Source organism: Brassica rapa, chromosome A10 (assembly GCF_000309985.2).
Source record: "Brassica rapa cultivar Chiifu-401-42 chromosome A10, CAAS_Brap_v3.01, whole genome shotgun sequence".
Taxonomy (NCBI): domain Eukaryota; kingdom Viridiplantae; phylum Streptophyta; class Magnoliopsida; order Brassicales; family Brassicaceae; genus Brassica; species Brassica rapa.
In genome coordinates this window covers 16,666,661-16,687,317 of record NC_024804.2, presented here as the reverse complement: position 1 = coordinate 16,687,317, position 20,657 = coordinate 16,666,661, and the positions used below count along the sequence as shown (strand labels likewise).

Here is a 20,657-nt window from a genome sequence, read left to right as displayed (position 1 = left end):
TTTTATAAGAAAAAAATAAAGGTACACTATTAACTTATATATTTCACAAAACACTTTAGTGTAATTTTTTGTTGGACATGTTAACAAATGATAAACGACAAACCCTTTTTCTCTAGGGCAATAATAGTATAAGAGACTCATGTTTATTTTATCCAAAAAAAAATATAGGGACACAGCTTTATGGGCAAATGGAGTACTGTTTAAATAAAATACTCCTAGCACTAATAATTTATCCAAAATAAACCAACTAATGTCAATTTTGCCATCCACTGGTTTCTCGGGGTACGCAAACATCTTCCATTATTTCACCGGTCTATGGAGTTAAAAATGATTTTATTGGTAAAAGTATTCCAAGTTGATGAATGAATAAAGTGGCAATGGCAATTTCATGTATTATTTTAAGTAGAAAATTAAAAAAATCATGTATTAAACTCCACAATACTTACTATGCATTAAAAATATTTACTTGTATTTTATGGATAAAAGAGGAATTAATATTTATATTAATAAAAAGAACTTCTATTTATAGCACAAAAGGCCATTGGTCGTTTTCGTGTGACTTCACCAGTCCGTAGAGTTAAAAATGATTTTTATTGGTAAAAGTATTCCAAGTTGATGTATGAATAAAGTGGCAAATGGCGATGGAAATTTCATGTATTATTTTTTAAGTAGAAAAATCATGTATTGAACTCCACAATATTGTTCCTCGAGCTATGATGCAGTGAAAGTTCAAAGCTGGCATGCATATAATAACTACTCTGGAGTCTGGACCTAACAACTTACGCATTAAAACTATTTATTTGTATTTTATGGATAAAAAGAGGAATTAATAATTATTTTAATAAAAGAACTTCTATTTATAGCACAAAAGGCCATTGGCCTTCTTCGTGTGACTTCACCACTTCCTCATCTCCCAGAAAATGGCTCTCTCACTTCTTTCTGTCTTCGTCTTTCTTCAAGTCTTTACAAATGTAAGCTATTAGTTTTTTTAACATAAGTTATATTAGGCTTTTCTATAGAAAACTATTGTTTTTGTTTTCTATTCCGTTTATTCCGAAAGACGTTGAGAAAATAGTACTAGTATATATCTATGCACGTTACGTGTTTGCAAATTTTAACTAACTTATATATTAATCACTGAGCAGATTGTTTTTGCTGCTTCAAATGAAGAATCCAAGGTAGTTAATTATGTTCCTAACTTCTAATTTTAGCTTTGATTATTTTAATGTGTACATCAACTACAAAGCATTGTATGTATTTATGTTTGCTTTTTTTATAAAGAATTAAAGTTTTTTTTTTGTTTCGGAACACAAAGAATTAAAGTTAAAATTTGCAATTTATATATAGATCTCTGTACCACCGTCTCCGTCGTACAAACCCTCACCGCCACTGGTTAAGCCACCCACACTGCCTACAACTCCGATTAAACCACCCACCACAACACCCCCAGTCAAATCTCCAGCCACTCCGGTTTCACCAACCAAACCGCCAGTTAAATCATACCCACCTCAGGTTAAACCACCCACATCACCACTTGTCAAACCACCTACGTACAAACCCCCAACGCCAACGGTTAAACCACCCACAAAACCACCGGTTCAACCGCCTACGTACAAACCCCCAACGCCACTGGTTAAGCCACCCACGATCCCACCAGTCAAACCACCTACAGCGCCAGTTAAACCAACCCCGACAACACCGGTTACGACACCACCACCGGTTAAACCACCTGTGAACCCAATCCCATCACCTCCGGTCAATGCACCACCTGTTAAACCACCGACACCTCCGGCCAAACCTCCGACACCACCTCCCGTTAGAACTCGGTTAGGTAAGAATCCGTAATGTTTTTCTAAGATTTTAATGATTATTATTGGTCATTGATTAAAAACATAACACTTGGATTGCTATTTTGGACGGTATAGATTGCGTGCCTTTATGTGGGACACGATGTGGCCAACACTCAAGGCAGAACGTATGTATGAGGGCGTGCGTCACGTGCTGCTACCGCTGCAAGTGCGTACCCCCTGGCACGTACGGTAATAAGGAAAAGTGTGGATCTTGTTACGCCAACATGAAGACACGTGGCGGCAGACCCAAGTGTCCTTAAGCCTTTGATGAACAATGGTTAATGTGAAAGGATACCATTAATCAGTGATGATTTAAGAGGGGAAATGCGTTTTATTTTGGTTTAGAAACTTTGAGCTGGATGTGCGTTTATGGATTGTATAAGAAACCTTTTTCGTTGAATTGAGGCTTTTCGGGATTTTGTTTTGTTTTAGTCAAATAGTAATAAATAATTTTTAAGAAAAAAACCGACCGCGACTTTAAAAAAGGCATTTCTTCGGCCCACACAACTCTTTTTATATGAAACTAATTTGATGGAAGAGAGACAAAACAAGATTGGAGCATAAGCATTTGAATGGTGGGCTTTATTTGGGCCTGTACGTTTAAAAGGCCAAATGGGGAGGTCATTAGATGAAAGAGACCCCCATACACGCCTCATCGAATACATCTCAGCTTATCCTAGATACGTACGATTAATTATTTAAATGGATTATAACTTAGAAATAAAGTCGCGACTGTGACGTCAAAAAAAAAAGAAAAAAAAAAGTCGCGACTGTGAGAGAGTTGGTGAACTTATTACGGGTATTTATTGTCTGTATGACTGATGAGCCAACGCTAAACAGATCGTGACAGTTTTTTTTTTGGCTTCTTTAGTCGTTCTGATTATCGAGTGTGGTGTTCAAAAAAAGAAAAGATTATTGAGTGTTCACATTGGCATGCTACGTTATATATTAAAATGCAAATGTGTTTATTATATTCACACTTGTGTCAGGGTCAAATAAATCGGAAGCGTATGCTGAACGAATCAAATGGATTTCTGTGACCGGAAAATGAGATGAGTGGAAGAATAATTAACTTTATATTTCCTTTTCTTGTTTGACGAATAATTAGATGTTTATTTGGATACACTACTTTTTTCTTTGTTTTATTATTCCCTACTATTAAAAAATGAACTCTCTTCTCTTCTCATCATTGTACATCTTCTTTTATCTGCTTTGAACCTGTTCCTCCACAGATCTTTTCCAGCTCACCTTATGGATTTTTCTTCACTGTAAGCATATTGATTACTGCCTTTTTATTTCTCAGTAACTTAACGCCTTGCTCTCAATCATTCCTATCACATTTTTCTTTTCTTTTCTGATATTGCCTTCTTGAAAATCATGTTCTTTGGACATTTGACTAAACTGACGGTCTTTCTTGGTTTCTTAGAAAAGGCTTTGAGCTGGGGAAGCTTGTGTTGAGCTCTGGTCTCTTACACAGATCATGGAATAAGATCTCAGAGTTACGTGCATCAAGAGCCCATCAGGTTCAAACTCCAGGTCTAGGAATCAAGATTTTCCAAGAAACCAAATACACGGTTGTTGTTTTTGTCGCACCACCGATAAACATAACCTGCCCATTAAACTCTGCTTCAACACTTCTTTCTGGGACGCAAGATCAAAACCCTTATCATTTCCTCTGCTCCGAGAAGATCTCCTCCTTCTCTCTTCACACCCCTGCTTTTCAGCTCTTTGTCTCTGCCTACAATAACAATCTCCTCCACCTCAAATCAAAGGTAATCTCGAATCCCATTCATTATTTATACTCTCTTCATAATTGTGTTTAGATAAATGAACCGGTTATTTAGGGTATCACGATTTTATTGGACAATTTTAATTGTTTATAGGGCATTATGAAAATTTTAATATGAATTATTATTTTTTAAAATAAATGTCTCACCGACAGCAAGTGAATATTGTAAAAATGTGTGGTTTTTGCAGTTGCTTGATTTGCTTGAGTCAAAGGAACATGTGATCATTACCGGAGCTGCATTAGGAGGATCGGTCGCATCTCTCTTTACACTATGGCTTCTAGAAACAGTCGAGCCAACTCTAAAACGTCCACTGTGCATCACATTTGGCTCACCTCTAATCGGAGACGCTAAGCTACAACAGATTCTTGAAAACTCCTTGAGAAACTCATGTTTCCTCCACGTGGCTTATGCTTCACAAACTCCCATCAACACAGACTTCAAGCCTTTCGGAACGTTCTTGATTTGTTTCGACTCGGAATGTATATCCATCGATGACCCTGAAGCCGTCATGGAGCTATTAGGCGGTACTAATACGGACCAAGTAGTAGGTTTGATAGACTACGGCGAAGTTCTTGATCGTTTGGATCAAACGGTGATGGAGGATTCAAGATTGAGGATAGACGACGTTATAACGCGAATGGAGGAACGTGCTGAGAAGAAGAAGCTGCGTTACGACCAGCTCAAGAAACTAAACGACATCAAAATATCAATGATATATATAGAATGGTACAAAAAGAAAAGCAAGATGGAGAAAACCGGTTACTACGACCGGTTTAAGACGCATCTCGCGTCTAGTGTTTCACCCTTCGACATAGATATCGAGAAGCGAAAAAAAGAGGTCAACGATTACTGGAGATCATTGGTTGAAGAAGTAGAGAAGAAGCCTCAGAGTGAAAAGTCTCTCCTCAAGACAAGGTCTCTATTCTCCGGGAACAACTACAGACGCATGGTCGAGCCGCTAGACATTGCTGAGTATTACCATAATGGTGGGAGAGAGTACATAACCTCTGGGAGGTCGAGACACTATGTTATGCTGGAGAAGTGGTTTAAGGAGGAAAAGATAGAACCGGTTAGATGCGTGAAGAGGGATTTGAGTGATCTTTTAACGTTTGATTCTTGTTTCTGGTCTGAAGTTGAGGAAGCTTTGATGGTGATCAAGTCGTTGAAAAGACAAGACGGTGAGAGAGAGGTGTTGTTGAGGAAGCTCGTGAGGTTTGAAGAGTACGTGTGGGAGATGATTAGAAAACGTGAGGTTTCGCCGGAGATTTTCTTGGAGAAGAGCAGTTTCATGAAGTGGTGGAAAGAGTACAAAGAGATCATCAAAGGCTTTGATTCTTCTGACTTCACCAAGTTTATGAACACTAGGATGTATGAGAGTTATGGTCAAGCCTGCGGAAGATTAATGATTAACATTTAACTCTTTAAACGGTTAGTTGATGATCTGATTATTAGTGTTTTATGGTGTTAATAACATTTAGTAAGCAAACATTTATTTAATTTCATAATAGCAAAAACAGAAAGAAAAAAAAAAAAGAACATGTATAACCCCTTCACGGGTGGTGTTTGTACTTTATAACACCGGCGCTCGCTGTGATCAACCCGTAGCTTCAGAATTTATAAAATCAAATATCATCTCGTGTGGATACTTTCAACATGAATGATGATCGGTTCATCGCAGCCGATATCATCTATAAAGTCATCATAGTTGCGGTCTTAGCGTTTTGGGCCATTACTAGTTTCTCTCTATGCACTCTTAAAACTCTCTTGTCGTGGGTGTCATTGGCTAAGGCGATTTACGGACAAGCGGCAGTTGCTCTCATGATCAAGTCCTCCTCGGTATTTCAGGCAACCGTGTGGCTCACAATTTGATAGAGTAACCGATAGGTGTAGGTGCAGTTGTTCAGTCTAAGAATGTCCAAAATAACCTATGAACTTGAATCCGCTGAGATCAAACAAGAGTTGAAAGCAAAACTTCGTTTTATAAATTCAATAATAATGTGTTTTTCACAAACCTAAGAGATCACTGTTTATACTACTAGGAAGAATCCTAAGTCCTTAAGGATTATAACCTAATATCCATAAGCCTTATTCTTAACCTCCTTAAAGAATGGAAACTTAACTAAAACATAATTAGCAAAAGACGATAAAGCCAAAGCCGAAAAGGAAAACATAAGCCACGCTGCATCACAATTTGACTGAAATACCGAGGAATTGACCAAGAAGGCAAAAACTGCTTGTCAGTATTCGCCTAAGCTATGGGCACACCCAAAGGAATGAAGTTGTAGAGCTTTAGAACGATCTACTGCGCTTGCGAAAAAAAACTTCCTAATCACGGATAGTAAACGACACAGCTTAATGATATCATTATTACCTCATCACATATGGAGTTAGTGCATACGCGGTATGGCCTCGCTCCCGAATAAATGACAGGCATTGTAGGATATGTAACTGAAGTTATGAATTGGTCTAGTTTTTCAGGTATGATTATTACGTGTTTTTTTTTTCTAATTTAAAATATAATGGTCTTATCATTTTTTCAAAGTCAGTTTTAGAAGGCTTTTGTGTTTTTTCTTGGTTGATACATATTCACCAACATAAAAATAAATTACTAGTACACACTTCCGGGAAAATAAAAGCATATGTTAAACTATAGACATGCTTTCAAGGAAATAAAAATTAAACCACATCTGCAAAATTATTAAAATCAAATTTCATATACAAAACATGACATGGTGTAATGAGTTTTCAAATCAAAAAATTCTTGAGTATCTCAGTTGACATACTATCTCACATTTCCAATTTCTATATTCTGTTACTTCATTCTTTTAATATTTTGTAATTTTTTTTTTGAATATATGAGACCTCCAATAGGAGTTTCTAAACTCATTTTCCCTTGATGTAATAAAAAAAAAACTCATTTTCCCTTTTTATAAATTTGCTACACTACAATCTACATCACATACAAGTGACACTTGTTTTAAATTAGCATGGAAGTAGTCAATGTCAAACTGTTATTAAAAACAAACTAGTGTCTTAGTATTCGTAATTAAAAGATTAGAAGTAGTCAAACTATTATTAAAGACAAACTAGTGTTTTTGTCTTCGTGTGACTTAAAAGATTAGAAGATAATGGGCGGTCAAATCTTGCTCTCAAGACCTTACCGAATGATCTTAACACACATTAAATTCATAACACTGACCAGTTCAGGCCTAACTACATCTGAATGGTTTGCAATTTTCTTACGTACGTTTTCTTCACGACCAAACATCCAATTAGATCCGCGCAGAGTATTGATATGATCTAAAATTTAGTGTTTTAGGTTTTAAGAACAAGACCTATTTATTCATCATGGCTTATCGAATAGATGTAAAATCTTATTCTACATTTTCTCTGTGATATGATCAAGTGGTTTAAAGTAAACTCATGGCTGAGAGAGTGGGCACTTATTGTAATTGCTACACTTGTGTGAATCAATAACTATCGTAACGCAAGACGAACAAGTCTTATTGCAATTTCTTCATGGACAAGCGATACTAGTAACAAGTAACAATTAACTATGTATTTGACTTCTTAACTACTTGACATTAAATTACGTTTTTCTTTTGTACTATCACCTTCTATGCCTATAAGTATTTTCAAATGGACTCTCGTTTTCAGACACCGAGATAAACATTGTCTGCTTTCAATAACTTGTCCCTTTAAACTTTATTCTCCGCGTATCGTTCTAGCTTTGGCCATGGATTCTTATTCACAGTAAGTATTAAGATTACTTTCTTCTATCTTTTGCTTAATTTTTGAACAACTTCATGTTATGTGGACACTGACTAAAGTCCTTGTCCTGGTTGCAGAAACTGTACTGAGACTGGGAAACTTGTGTTAAGCTCCGGTCTCTTAAACACCTCATGGAGTAAGATCTCCGAGATGCACGAGTCAAGCCATCAGCCTAAAGATTCAGCTCTAGAATTCAATGTCTACCGTGAAACCACATTCGTCTTTGTGGTTTTCTCTGCACCACCGGTTTGCGGAGATGCCTCTTTAAACTCTGGTTCTACTCTTGTTTCTGATGTTACGTCACAAGATGCTAATCTGTTTAGCTTCCTCTGCTCCGAGAAGACTCCTTCCTTCTCTCTTCATACACATGCTCTCCAGCTTTTTGCCTCTGCTGTGACTGAGAATAACCGTCTCACTGACCTCAAAACAAAGGTAAGTTAAGTTCAGCCACTCTCTTTGATATTGTTTAGATTGTCTGGTTTCAAGTCAGATTTTTTAAGAAGTTGATCTAAGGTGAAGACAAATTCAAAATCTTAAGAATTTAGTGTGCCGTGTAATACAAATCAGTAGCTATTTAATACTCTGTTCACCATTTTCAAGCCAACAAATCTGCGAATCTTAGAATGTTATACTTGTGTTTGTAGCAACTCAATTCTAAGAAACTAATCTATGGTGTGTCTGCTTATTAAAAATCTTAGAAAGTTAGTGTGTCTGCTTAAATATACCTGCCTTGTGATACAAGTTACTAGCTAATACTCTGTTCAGAACTCTGTGAATCTTATAAACTTATATGTGTGTATCGCAGTTGCTAGAGTCTACCAAACCGGTGATCATTACCGGAACTGCGTTAGGAGGCTCACTAGCATCTCTGTTCACGCTATGGCTTCTAGAATCCATCAAGCCAAACCTAAAACGTCCCTTGTGCATCACGTTTGGCTCACCTTTTATCGGAGACGCTAATCTCCAACAGATTCTCGAGAACTCCTTGAGGAACTCATGTTTCCTTCACGTGGCTGACGCTACACAAACTCCCATCATAACAAAAGGTTTCGAGCCTTTTGGGACGTACTTGATCTGTAACGAATCTGCATGTGTTTGCATCGATGACCCTAAGGCAGTCACAGAGTTGCTACTAGGTGGCAATACGGATCCAGCAGGCGGGAGAGACTACGGAGAAGTTCTAAAGAGTCTTGATAGATCTTCAACGGCGGACGCAAGACTGATGATTGGTGATGTTATCATCAATGGTATGAAGAAACGTGCTGAAGAGAAGAAGCAGCGTTTCGACCAGCTTAAGAAACTAGACAATATAAAGATATCAATGGCTCATATAGAGTGGTACAAGAAGTTAAGCAAGAAGGGTCACAAGACCGTTTACTACGACCATTTCAAGACCCAGATAGTTTTTCCTTACGAGACTCTCAGGACAGAGATGAATGATTACTGGGAATCAATGGTTCAAGAAGTGGAGAAGATGCCTCAAAGTGAAAAGTCGAATCTCAAGACACGTTGTCTATACTCCGGGAACAACTATAGACGGTTAATGGAACCGTTATACATTGCTAAGTATTACCTCGAGGGTAAAAAGGAGTATCGAACCAGGGGAAGGCCTCACCACTATGTTATGCTTGAGAAATGGTTCAAGCAGGCGCAGTTGAAAGAACCGCTTAGAGGCAATGGGACGGATTTGAGTGAGCTATTAACGTTTGATTCTTGCTTTTGGTCTGAAGTTGAGGAAGCTTTAATCGCAATCAATGAGTTGAAAACACAACCAGCCGAGGGATTGGTCGGAAAACTCATGAAGTTTGAGGAGTACGTGTGGGAGACGATTAGAAAACGTGAGGTTTCGCCGGAGATTTTCTTGGAGAGAAGCAGTTTCATGACGTGGTGGAAAGAGTACAAAGAGATTAAAGGAACAAGAGATGGGTTTAGTTCTTCACCTGAGTTCACCGAGTTTATGAACTCTGGGAAGTATAAGAGTTATGGTAAGTAAATAAATTTGGTATTTTTTTTTTCCTTTACCACGTACTGACCCCTTTATACTCTACTCATGTTATAGGTAAGCCTGAGTCGGACTTGGCAGCCTAAAGCCTCTAACCCGAGTGAAGGACCAGTGGCCCATGTTTTTATCCGTTGTATCAGTCGTACAAATCGTTAATAATATTTAAAATTGCAACTACCCACATTCATAAACTTTAGCATCCGCATCTGCAACCATGTGTTTAAACCTGTGAGATCCTTTATTGTTGTCTTTTTGTTTCTAGCAATTTCTTTTAGTTTCCAAAACAAAAATTGATTCTTAATTTAAACCACTAAGACCTTTATTGTTGTCTTTTTGTTTCTGTAATCTTAAATAATACGTGTAAGATATGTATGAATATAGTTCTCTACATATTTATATTTTTTTGTTAACACTTGACATTCATTAGATGCAACTCGCATAGGTTACCAAACAGCTATTTTTGAGCTGTTTTCAAGTTTATCAACTAGTTTCATCGCATCTATCATCTTCCTCATGACTACTACTCTTAAAATACTTGCAAATAACAATATACATCAAAAAGCTAATAGCGCTTGTGAGAGCCAAAAGCCAATAATAGTTATCAAGTCTAGCTTCCGACATATCATCCGCAAACCAGTTATGTTCCCCACCTCTTGACTTCGTGTAAGTCTCTATCACCGATATCAACGCAGCGCTCACGAAGCTCCCCACACCAAAAACACTCGTGTACAAAGCAAACCCCATTGTTCTCATTCTAACAGGAACCTCGCTATAGAAGAACTCTTGCATCCCAACAACCGTGAAAATGTCCGAGATTCCCAATAGAATGTACTGAGGTAAGAGCCAGAATATGCTCAACGGTTCTAAAGAGTTTGGTGAAGTCTTCATCTCTTTGCTTATCTTTAGTCTTTTTCTCTCGACTAACGCGGCTATAACGATGGCAATGATGGATAGGAACATACCTATTCCCATTCTTGTCATGACGGTAATACCCTTTTCATTTTTCGATATCTTCTTGGCCATTGGGATCAAGACTTTGTCGTATAACGGCATGAGAAGGATTATTGACAAGGTGATTGTACTTTGTAACGTTGCGGGTGGGATTTTGAAGTTTGGTCCGATGTTTCTCTTCATAGCCATACCTTGCTTTGTGAAAAATGTCGCTGGTTGTTGGAATATGACTGCGAACATTAGAAGCATTGTCCATATGGGTAGTAGCCGAAGAAATAGCTTGACGGTTTTGAGGCTGGAGAAACCGGTTTTGCTGCTTTCATCACCAGCTAAGCTCTTTGTAGTAGTAGTGCTAGTAGCTTCAGTGTTGCTACAGTTACATAGAGGCTTCCCTTGCAGCCTATATATACATACAACAAAATAAGAGCAAGATTATAGGTGTGTTCACTACGATTTAACCAATATTTAAACCAAACCGGAAAGAAAATAAACCGAATAAAGCCTTTTGCAAAAGAGTAAGATAGTAAACCTAATAATATATGTATTCCAACAAACCGTAACCATAATCCAATTATACTATAAAAATCAACCGAGTAAATCTTTAATATTTTTAAAAATCACATTTAAAATTTACATATTATGCCACCAATATTGAATTTAATCAATTGAAACTTAATTTGCTAGAAAATCAGTTCTAAACCAGACTCAACGATAATTTGGTTTTCATTCAGTTTCAATATTTTATGAACCGAAAACTATTCCAAACCGGGAACTAGGCACATCAGAATTTTGTGTCTAGTATGGATTGAATAATGATGAGTACTTACTCTAGCTCCATGGCATTTAAATCATGGTTGTTCTCAAGAGTGATCTTACTTCTTCTCGTCACTACTCCTTTGATCGTATCAAAGATCCTTTGAAATGGTCTAGATTTTAGGTCTGAACCTTGATCAGCATAGACATAAACTCCGCAGCCACATAGGAACAAGAAGATCAATAGTAACATGGAACCGGTTGGGATTGCAAAACCGAGAACCCAACCAAATGTGTCTTGGATATAAGACATGACGGTGACTCCTAGAAGACTACCGGCGCAGACACCAAAGTACCACCATTGGAAAAACTGAGACTTGCGGTCCGATTTGACTTCTTTGTTCTCTGAGGATGGCTCTTGGTCTTGTTCATGGTCTTGTTCATGGTCATGGTCAAGGTCGTGGTCAAGCTGGTCAGCACCAAATGCTTGAAGAGATGGGTTTAAGACGCCTAGGCCGAGAGCGACGAGGCTAAGTGAAGTGTACAGGAAGAAAATAGATATGGTTTTAGTAGTGGAACGTGACCCAGCAAATGCCGTCAATGTCAATCCCACTAGTCCCTATTTACATATACCCAACAAAATGCCAAACATTAGCAACTTACATAATTAGCAAAAGAATAGAATCTCCAAAATGAATTAAAATAATAGTAGTCAGAAATATTTAAACTTTTAATAAGAACTTAGTAATATACACGATAAATGATTTTAATTAAGTTTCCAATAAAATGCTGTCCAATTTCCTATCTAAGTTCAGATTTTATAACACTATTTTTCCTATGAAGAAAAATAAGGGTAAAACTTAAAACTTACATGGTGGGTTTATTTCCTTTTTACTAATACTAAATATTCTGTGGTGTAAGATCTAGTAATGGAATATAATGCATGATTAGTGAGGAATGATACGAGTTCCATTATCTTAGTTGATTGTACACTAGGCTTAACTTTTTTTTATCAGATGCAGAAAAATCACATTATGGAACCAAACTTTACCAACAGTATAATGTGCTTAATTGGTAACGTACGTTCCATACTCTAAAAAGAAAGATTGATTAGGAAATAGTTAGAGAAAATAATTTTCTCAGAAAATCCATCGAAATGTTCACATGCTTACCAAACCACATAAACAAAGTACAAAGATCTTAAGAAACGTTTCGTAACAATTCCTAAAAGTTCCAGTTGTCAAGCAAATAGACCTAATAAAAATACGCAAAGAAGAGGGCCACATAATCAATAACACATCATAAACAAAAAAAATTGAGAAAGAACTTTAAACTCGAATTCGTAGAAAATTTATGGATTTACAAAAATAAACGTAAAGGTAAAAAGGAGAAGATGTTATGAAAAAGGAAAGGGACCACTTGATAAGAGATCATATGAGACATATATATTTCAATATGGAAGATATAGTTAAGCAAAAATTCTTGAATTGACTCTTTCTGAAGGTTGGTTTAGTAATACTTACAACAAAGTATAGAGAAGAAGAAGCGAGGATGGTGAAGAATCTGTCCCCGTAAGAATCGGCGAAAGGAGCAGAGAAGAGAGGCAACATGAAAGTGAAGCCACTCCAAGTGTTAACAGTCGTGGCTGCTCTTGAATTGCTCATCTTTACCACATCAGTTAAATAAGTCACTAAGTTCGATGCAACTCCTTTAAATGCATATCTCTCTATCCCGGCAATCACTATGAGAAGGGCACAAGATTTGCTAAGTCCTCTTCTTTTATCTCCTCCAGCCATGAAGCGAGAATATTTAAGCTTGTGATTTTGTGTACGTTTTTTAAGGGAGAGAAAAATAAGTAAGGTTATGTTTTGTGTGTGTGAAAGAGAACTACGGTTATGCTTTGTGTGTAGAAATATATTTATAGAGCTTTAGGCCATACATTTGGGTGGGTGCAGTGCACACGCCTAAATGCATAAGAGTACAAGACATTTTTATTTATTTTGTGTCTAATCTAAAAAGGAACTATCTTTCAAGAACATATTTTTATTTTTATTTTTTTGCCCTGTTTTGGTAGAATTCATTATATATACGTTTCTTCCAACTCAAGAGGAAAATATCATGTAACTCATCAACTACTTTTTATCTAAACTTTATTTTTGTATGGGATATATTCAATATTATGAATATGACATTATAGTAATACCTTGCATGTAGAAACTAACAACCTACTTTTTCTCTCTCTCTTTTTAGGAATTTGTTTCTTAATTACTCCTTTTACTTGAAAAGAGATTGAGACAAGCAAATTGCAAAAAGAGGAGTTTGTGTAGGTACGTACAACAGAACATTATAGGCACTGACTAATATTGGCCTATATGGTAAACCAATTTGATTTTCCATCTATTCAATTATTAGAAAATGAGAAATGTATATATATGTATATAGTGATAAAGTGAATAATCTATTATGTATTAGTCCTATGTCCATGTAGGGGGACACTAACAAGTTCGCGTCATTTTTATTACAAGTAAGAAAGCAGAAAAAAAGGAAGATAGAATAAAGTCCACTTTAGGGCTTGGCTTTGGAGAAAGATGTAGTGAGTGGCAATATGTCGACTTGCACCAACGTAAACATCGAGTAGCTTACGTTTTTCGGTTACATCATCGTCGGTACTACTTATCATAAACAGTATATAAATTAAATTGTATATATGCATTCTGTAATGCTGATATAGGGATTTGTGGCTCTTTGAATATTTTAATATATTTAAATAAGCTCCGATGTTTTATTACTGTAATAATTAATAGTGAGCATATGTTTTAAGAGTAATAATTAAAAGAAAACAGAGGGAGTATATTGGATTTGTATTTTGTAAAATTTAGGCCAAATAGGTTTGGTGGCTGGGTGTCCTTAAGGACATGGGAGCGTGTGTACTGTGTCTTGGTTACTTTGATGTAAATATAGAATTCTGGAGCATCAAAGTCATAGAGAGTTTAAAACCAAACAAAAGTTGTATCGAGTTCTAACTATGGTTTTTGTGGTTATGCATTAATCTTCTTTTCTAACAAAAAACTATAAATATTCGTGGTCTCGTACGGTCAACTATCATATGATCGTTATGAATAGTATTGTAATAATTATTAGATATCTTTTTGTTTCATACAAGTATTCAAGTTTATCAAAGACAAGACTGTTCATCTTTTAAAACAATAACAAAAGTTTTATGAAAAGAGTGTGTTTCTGTTTCAAACGCTAATTCTAAAATTATGTATGATATCTTAATTGCAATAAAATTTTAATTTTAAATCGTTTTTCATATTGGAAAATGAAACTTTAATTGATCTTATCGCAATAAAAGGTTAGGAATTTGTCAATTTATAAGCTTTGTAACGATTTCATTTGATCACCACCGTGTTTGCTATTTTTGATATTTTTTGAAAGGTGTGGCCATGAACCACTCACGCCTAATTTTGCATATAATTTGATAGGTTAATCAAGATTAGTAGTATAATTATGTGTATTTAAATGTCTTGTCTTTTTCTGGTTAATTTACTCATGTACTCTTATTAAATTGAATTGAAGTAAATGACACCGATACAAATGAGTAGATTTTACTAGATTACAAACTTTTGATCCTTATTTGTGTGTTTTAGCAGTTAAAATATTAGCAAAATTGCATAAGACCACATGTAATAATTAAATCCTAACTTTACGTACATTAATTAACTAATTTCACTTGTCTCGTAGAAGAATTGCAACTAACGTTTAACTAACTCTCTTTTTAACAGTTAACGTTTCCCGACCAGCTTTTGAGCAAGAAGCCGATTCTAAGCCGAACCTCGCAGTCAACGATCTAGTGAGGCCGAACCAGCCAAATAGTCAACGATCAGTCTTGACTGTGTTTTCCCTTGCGATGGTCCCTTTTGTATATTTCAGGAGCTGGATTCACGAAAGAAGAAAGCTTTACAGATAGAATGTGAGAAAGGAAACAACAATGATTCGTTGGAGTATTTGCGTTACTTAGATTTTGAGATGGTACTAAACGGTGTTGAGGTTTCTTTGATTTTCATTCTCAGTCTCAATATCCTCTAGTGTGTTTACGTGACTAGAAATGTATTTACAGCCTCCTTTTTAAGCTTTATTGATTCTTGTTCATTTTGATTTCTTTAATCTAAGCGTTAAGTTAATTAATCAATCAATGCTCCATGCAGTTTTCTATGTCTATATTGAGTTCTTCCAGTTTGGTTTAAATGTCCAGATACTAGTTTGAAGCTAAACAAAGCTTATGAACATATGAGATAAGAAGTAGAAAGTCGGTAGATAGAGAACTTCATTGGGAACTCAGTTAGACCTGTTTCGGAGGTTAACTCATATCATTTGATCGAAGAGTCGACAACATCGGTTGGGTAGCCAAGCTTCAAGATCCTCGAGAATAGGTCAAACTAAATACCACAATTCCAAAGAGATTATGTTTACAAGTTTTGGGGAAGCCATTGAAGTAAAAAAAAAATGAAAGATATAATGACGGAAGTGGAAGGTAAAGTGAAGTTTTTCAATGGAGGAATCAAAGATGATGTTACTTGTTCAACAAGCCATGGACAGAGCTCATGAAGGAGTTGAGAGACACCCCCATGCAGACTTTTTTTTATGAGATGCTAGAGAAAGGAATCTTCCCAACGATCCAGCACATACCACGTGTTAATGCGGATACTAAGGACAGGGGAAGGAGGTTTTTGAGCTATTAAAAATGAAAAGATGGGTTTGTGAACCAACTGTGGATACTCTTACTCTAACACTTGTTTTTTTCCTGGGAGTGTTGCAGAGAGAGAACTTGGTCTGTCTCTAACGTTTCTTGTCTGTTGAACTATCAAGATAAAAAATTAAAATTTAGTGGGTTTACCTGAATCATTCCCAATAGTAATACCAAATTATACAGCAAGAGATGGGACTTTATATAAGTGATTAGAGACATGTAAAAGGTACTGAGACTCAGATATACACATACCTTTGTAACATAATGGCCTGTGGTGGCACTAGTGATGAGATGGAAAGAAACTTCTTTTCGGGAGGATAACTACTTGCAAACAAGGGATCCATGGGAACTGCCTAAGCTCCGGGCTTTTTGTTTATACTATCCATAAGCTGGATTGACAAACGAGGAGGAGAGGACGACTGGAACAAGTTCTCAGGGTCAATGAACAATAGTAAATTCCTCAATGGAGAGAAATAATGTGGAGATTGGATTAGGGTTCTTACACATTCCATCCGGTAAATATTTTCATCGTGAAGGAGGGACCCTGGCGGTTTCATAATACACTGTGTTCCTAGATTTCTCAGACTCATACAACTGAAGAAGCTTATTGTTCACATCGTCCGCTACAACAGCTTGAAGCTGCAAAAGATAAAATGATGTAATGTGATGATCAAAAATCTAAAACCAAAAGAAAGAGCTGGTGAGGAGAAGTTAGTTACCTGTTTAACCAAGCTGTATAACAGTTTATCCAAGGTGAATAAAACATAAGACTGGTTTCCAATAATAGCTCGACATTCATCCTCAAACTCCTAATTTTCAACTGAGCCATTAAGCAGACTAAACACAGCACTCATAAAAAAAAAACGAGTTGTATAAGAATCTCGATGGTGTCTATATATATTAATAAAAAAGCAATGGACCAAACGGTAATATATTACACCGATTGGGCTAAGGGAATGTACCTACCTTGCATAAGGATGTGGTGAGGCAGCAGTATCTTTTGTATTTCTCCCATTCATTTCACAACCACCTGTGCAATATGTTTTCGCAGACGAAATTCTCTCGTAAAGGATCTGGAAAATTCAAACTATGAATTCAGAGGCTTCAATCTGAGAAGAAGGCAAAATTAATAAGAAACTATTGAGAGAACCCACTCGATGAAGCCTGAATAGAACATAAAAGTCGTCATTCACATAGAATACTCTGGTGGTAACAACATCTTTACTAGCCTCCTCACTGGTGGTAGATGCACCCTGATGCTTGGTTTTTACACCAAGCATCAGCTCTAGTAAATTGTTCAAGAGTCTCAGGACTTTACCCATCTTCTCTTTGTTGGAAAATATCTCCTCACACGAGAATTGCACTAGTTTAAACAGATCTTCATGAATACTTCTGTCCAAATACTCATATTCCAAGTGAGGAACATTAGATTCTTTCTGAGACTTCTCTTTCAGGTCTTTGATTTCAGACACCAGCGCTGGTAATATTCAAGCAAAAGGATTAAATATAAAAAAATGTGTGCAATAAACGGTGGGGAAGAATTGTCATTGGTTACTTATATAACAAAAGATCTGTACGTGTTGTAATAGTCTTTGCTTTACCTTTGGGAGTCAAGTACTTAGAATCTTGCTGCTTAAAAGAGAAGCTGCGGTGATCAAGTGATTTGTAATGGTATTTCTCATACACATCTGCCCAGGCCAAATTAAGATCTTCACGGCATTTTGTCCATTCATCTTGTTTCTGCTTCAAACGAGGTAGAATTACAGGAAGTGCAGCCGCTGGATCCTTACGTATTGTCTCTTTCACGTCAACACCATGGTCCCCATAAAGTCTCTCTATACACCTTAAATTTTGGGCTGTAATAACATAATGGAAAATGTTAAGAGAAGAGATTAAAAAAGAGAGAGGGAGAGAGCTGCAATCACTAAACGACCTAAAGACCTGTGAAATGGTCTTCAACCCGGAAGGAGCCCTCCTCTAAACTTATTTTCTTCTCAATGATAAGAGTCAGCAACTCTTCTCCCATTTTCGCTGCAGAACCGGCAGATTCCAACAGCATATCCTTGTTGTTGTACCTTCGCTGCAGAACCGGCAGATACAAATGAGACACAAGGTGAAAAAGGCACTTGAAAAGATAAATTTTTTTTTTTGTTGTACCTTGATGTTATTTACCAAAGCTAAGGCTTGATCAGCTTTCTTTGGTGGTGGAGCTTCTTCTACTACTTCATCATCATCAAGGGCTATTTCTAATCCTTCAGGCAAAAAGATGTTAAACCCGGAAATGAGTTTGTTATGCCCTTTGAACAACACCTTAACTCGTGCAATCACGCCATGTATATCGGTCCTGTTAAAGTGCAAGAAGATGAGCTGAGCTGCTTACGTCGGAAAATTGCCTCCGACTCTGTTTCAGCGGCAGCAAATATTTTTCGTATTTTTTTGATGGGCTGAGTCAAGGCCCATGACAGTATAAACCAACCGCCACTTACGAATCTTCTTTGGGCCAATGGGCCCAAGTATAAATCCTTTTATAAATCATTAGGGTTTGCTTCTTATAACTCGTTGAAGACGATATTTAAAAGGAGAGGCGGATACCGCTGAGATAGATCTACTGTTATCTTCTTCTTCACAAGATCTTTAGTTTTTTTTTTTGTGTGTATGTTTTGGATTCTGAATCGTTCTGAGATCAGTTGATGAGCAAATACTGCAACAATATGAACTATATGATTATTAGTATTTTATTTCTCTGATGATCTACTTTTTGTTTTTTTCTTTCTTTTTCGGTTTGTTGGATTAGGAGCAAGAGATGTGATGAGTAACTTAATTGGTCCGTGTTTCAGATTAACCGTGACCGAGACTTTTTTAACCAACCTCTGATCTCTGTAGCCTATGTTTCAGTTATCTATTTGTTTTCTCCTACTGAAAACTTGAACATGTTTTGGTATTTGGCTCTGTGATTACTTTGCCAATTTGGCAGTATACGCTATTCTGAATACAGTATGAAAGATACATATTTTAATACTATATGAGAGCCTTTATATCTACTATATGGTATTTTTTGCAAATCTATATTATGTTTTTCATTGTTTTTTAAATCAAAAACTTCTGCTGTGATGATCTTTTGAATAAAATTCACATGTCAGACTTCAGAGATTCATTAAGAATCAATGAGAATAAATATTCATAACTCTGAGCAGTTTCATTCTCTTTTTTTTATTTTATTTATTATTTTGGCAATTGATTAGTTTAGATTCTTTGGTTCGTTACCGTATGATAATTTCTGGTTTGCATGAATCGTTATAGGATCAGATGATGAGCAAATACTGCAACAATATGATGGATTAAAATCCTCATGATTCTTAGTATTTAAGTCTCTGATGATCAAATTTGCTTTTCCATTTTTCATTTTTCACAGAATATAACTCATTACTAAATTTTCGTTGTCCTTGGGTTTTTACTAAATTTTGATTGTAAATAAAAGACATGATGAGTAACAAATTGGTCCGTGTTTCAGATTAACCATGACTGAGAATTTTACACCAAACTCTGATCTTAATTTGCTTTTCAGTTTGATTTGTTTTCTCAGAAGTCCCAGCTCTGTAAGATTGCTTGATAACATTGTGTTTGCCCTACTCACACGAACTGGCTAGACTACAATTGCATAGCAAGATTAATCATTAGTTTATCATTGGAACCGGAACTCTTTTTTCGTGTCCATGTTTGACAAGCCTATTAGATACGATGAAAGCTTTTCTAGGGAATTTATAAACAAACAAGTTTATTAAAAAAAATTCACGGTATTTTGGCAACTACCAACTATCAAATAAAAAAAATTCGAAACTTGCTATACAATTATTGGTTCCATCAACACATTAACTATAGCTTTTTTGTAAGCTAAACTGCATGTCAAGAAAATATCATTTTGTATCATCTGCATTGTTGTGATCATAACTTATCTGACCTTACGGTTTTTTCAACCCGTTAAACTCCAGAACCAAGCCTTAATAAACAATCACACTGGTCGCTCTGTTTTCTCTGGTTCCGATTCACCAACCACCAGAAGTGATTATCTATAACCTCACATTCTGGTTAAAGAATTTTTTAAAAATTTTTGGTTAAAGAAGGTTTCGTGTCCACCATTCTATGACAATCAGTGTGAGATATTGAAGATTTTTTAAGGATACAACTACGATTCTCTCACTATGACCATATGCATCCTCCCTTATTTGTTTAACCTGGTGTATACTAATTAACTCTGTATATTTACATTACATCTATGTAATATTTCAATCCGTCGCCTAGTACATTAGTACATGCCAGGAAGATAGTTCATCACCATATGAAAAATATCACAAAAGGTCTAAATATCATCATCCTGTACGCGTCGCCAATGCTAATCGACATACGAAAAAGAGGATGAGAAAAGTTAGTTGAGAACAAGTGAATCTGCATAATGTGGCATCCATGGTGAACAAGGAAATAAAGACTCCATTTCTTTGGGAATGAGACTGTATGTTTGCCATTGAAGTTGCCAACCGTTTCCTTCTTGCTTTGTTATGGGCTAGCCTTTGCGCTCAAACCTTCTTTCTGTTTCAGTTTTTAAAGTTTAATATAATCAGTTTTTCAAAAAAAAAAAAGTCTAAAAAAAAGACTAAGTAATTTACTTTGGTTTCATGCTTTGTATGTTGTTGTCGATTGAACACGCGCGAATGTGATTAAGATCAGAACTTGCAAAGCTATCATTGTTATTAGGACCGGACATTTTATCCGTTAAATTTGATTTGATTTGTTAT

At 36.2% G+C, this 20,657-nt stretch overlaps 4 protein-coding genes, 4 non-coding genes and 1 pseudogene across 9 annotated transcripts; 7 read left to right on the top strand and 2 right to left on the bottom strand.

The window, feature by feature from the left end:
* Nucleotides 1-853: 853 nt before the first annotated feature.
* LOC103846451 (gibberellin-regulated protein 14) lies at nt 854-2,307 on the top strand. 2 transcript variants are annotated; one of them, XM_009123376.3, is made up of 4 exons: nt 854-971; nt 1,146-1,178; nt 1,348-1,831; nt 1,926-2,307. In XM_009123376.3, exons 1-4 carry the CDS (start codon nt 921-923, stop codon nt 2,108-2,110), a joined length of 753 nt encoding a protein of 250 aa, XP_009121624.1. In that variant the 5' UTR covers nt 854-920; the 3' UTR covers nt 2,111-2,307. The 2 variants fall into 2 exon arrangements, with proteins under 2 accessions (XP_009121624.1, XP_009121625.1); XM_009123377.3 differs by lacking the exon at nt 1,146-1,178 and having other exon boundaries at nt 901-971.
* Nucleotides 2,308-2,551: 244 nt separating this feature from the next.
* LOC103846450 (senescence-associated carboxylesterase 101) lies at nt 2,552-5,156 on the top strand. Its single transcript, XM_009123374.3, has 3 exons — nt 2,552-3,118; nt 3,277-3,622; nt 3,828-5,156. Exons 1-3 carry the CDS (start codon nt 3,102-3,104, stop codon nt 5,055-5,057), a joined length of 1,593 nt encoding a protein of 530 aa, XP_009121622.1. The 5' UTR covers nt 2,552-3,101; the 3' UTR covers nt 5,058-5,156.
* Nucleotides 5,157-5,492: 336 nt separating this feature from the next.
* LOC103846449 lies at nt 5,493-9,538 on the top strand (annotated as a pseudogene).
* Nucleotides 9,539-9,783: 245 nt separating this feature from the next.
* LOC103846448 (protein NRT1/ PTR FAMILY 5.8) lies at nt 9,784-15,392 on the bottom strand. Its single transcript, XM_009123372.3, has 3 exons — nt 12,641-15,392; nt 11,192-11,736; nt 9,784-10,764 (listed from the first exon to the last, which is right to left on the bottom strand). The coding sequence occupies exons 1-3, from the start codon at nt 12,911-12,913 to the stop codon at nt 9,894-9,896; spliced, it is 1,689 nt and encodes a 562-aa protein (XP_009121620.1). The 5' UTR covers nt 12,914-15,392; the 3' UTR covers nt 9,784-9,893.
* A 215-nt stretch (nt 15,393-15,607) lies between these two features.
* On the bottom strand, nt 15,608-17,953 carry LOC103847534 (paired amphipathic helix protein Sin3-like 2). The gene is made up of 4 exons (XM_033281913.1): nt 17,809-17,953; nt 17,469-17,723; nt 17,022-17,344; nt 15,608-16,940 (listed from the first exon to the last, which is right to left on the bottom strand). Exons 1-4 carry the CDS (start codon nt 17,924-17,926, stop codon nt 16,830-16,832), a joined length of 807 nt encoding a protein of 268 aa, XP_033137804.1. The 5' UTR covers nt 17,927-17,953; the 3' UTR covers nt 15,608-16,829.
* A 595-nt stretch (nt 17,954-18,548) lies between these two features.
* LOC117129443 lies at nt 18,549-18,619 on the top strand. The gene has a single exon (XR_004453092.1). It is a non-coding gene; the product is annotated as a small nucleolar RNA Z199 (small nucleolar RNA).
* A 192-nt stretch (nt 18,620-18,811) lies between these two features.
* LOC117129449 lies at nt 18,812-18,898 on the top strand. Its single transcript, XR_004453098.1, has one exon. It is a non-coding gene; the product is annotated as a small nucleolar RNA U54 (small nucleolar RNA).
* Nucleotides 18,899-18,966: 68 nt separating this feature from the next.
* LOC117129452 lies at nt 18,967-19,064 on the top strand. Its single transcript, XR_004453101.1, has one exon. It is a non-coding gene; the product is annotated as a small nucleolar RNA R64/Z200 family (small nucleolar RNA).
* A 102-nt stretch (nt 19,065-19,166) lies between these two features.
* LOC117129442 lies at nt 19,167-19,247 on the top strand. Its single transcript, XR_004453091.1, has one exon. It is a non-coding gene; the product is annotated as a small nucleolar RNA Z199 (small nucleolar RNA).
* Nucleotides 19,248-20,657: the final 1,410 nt, after the last annotated feature.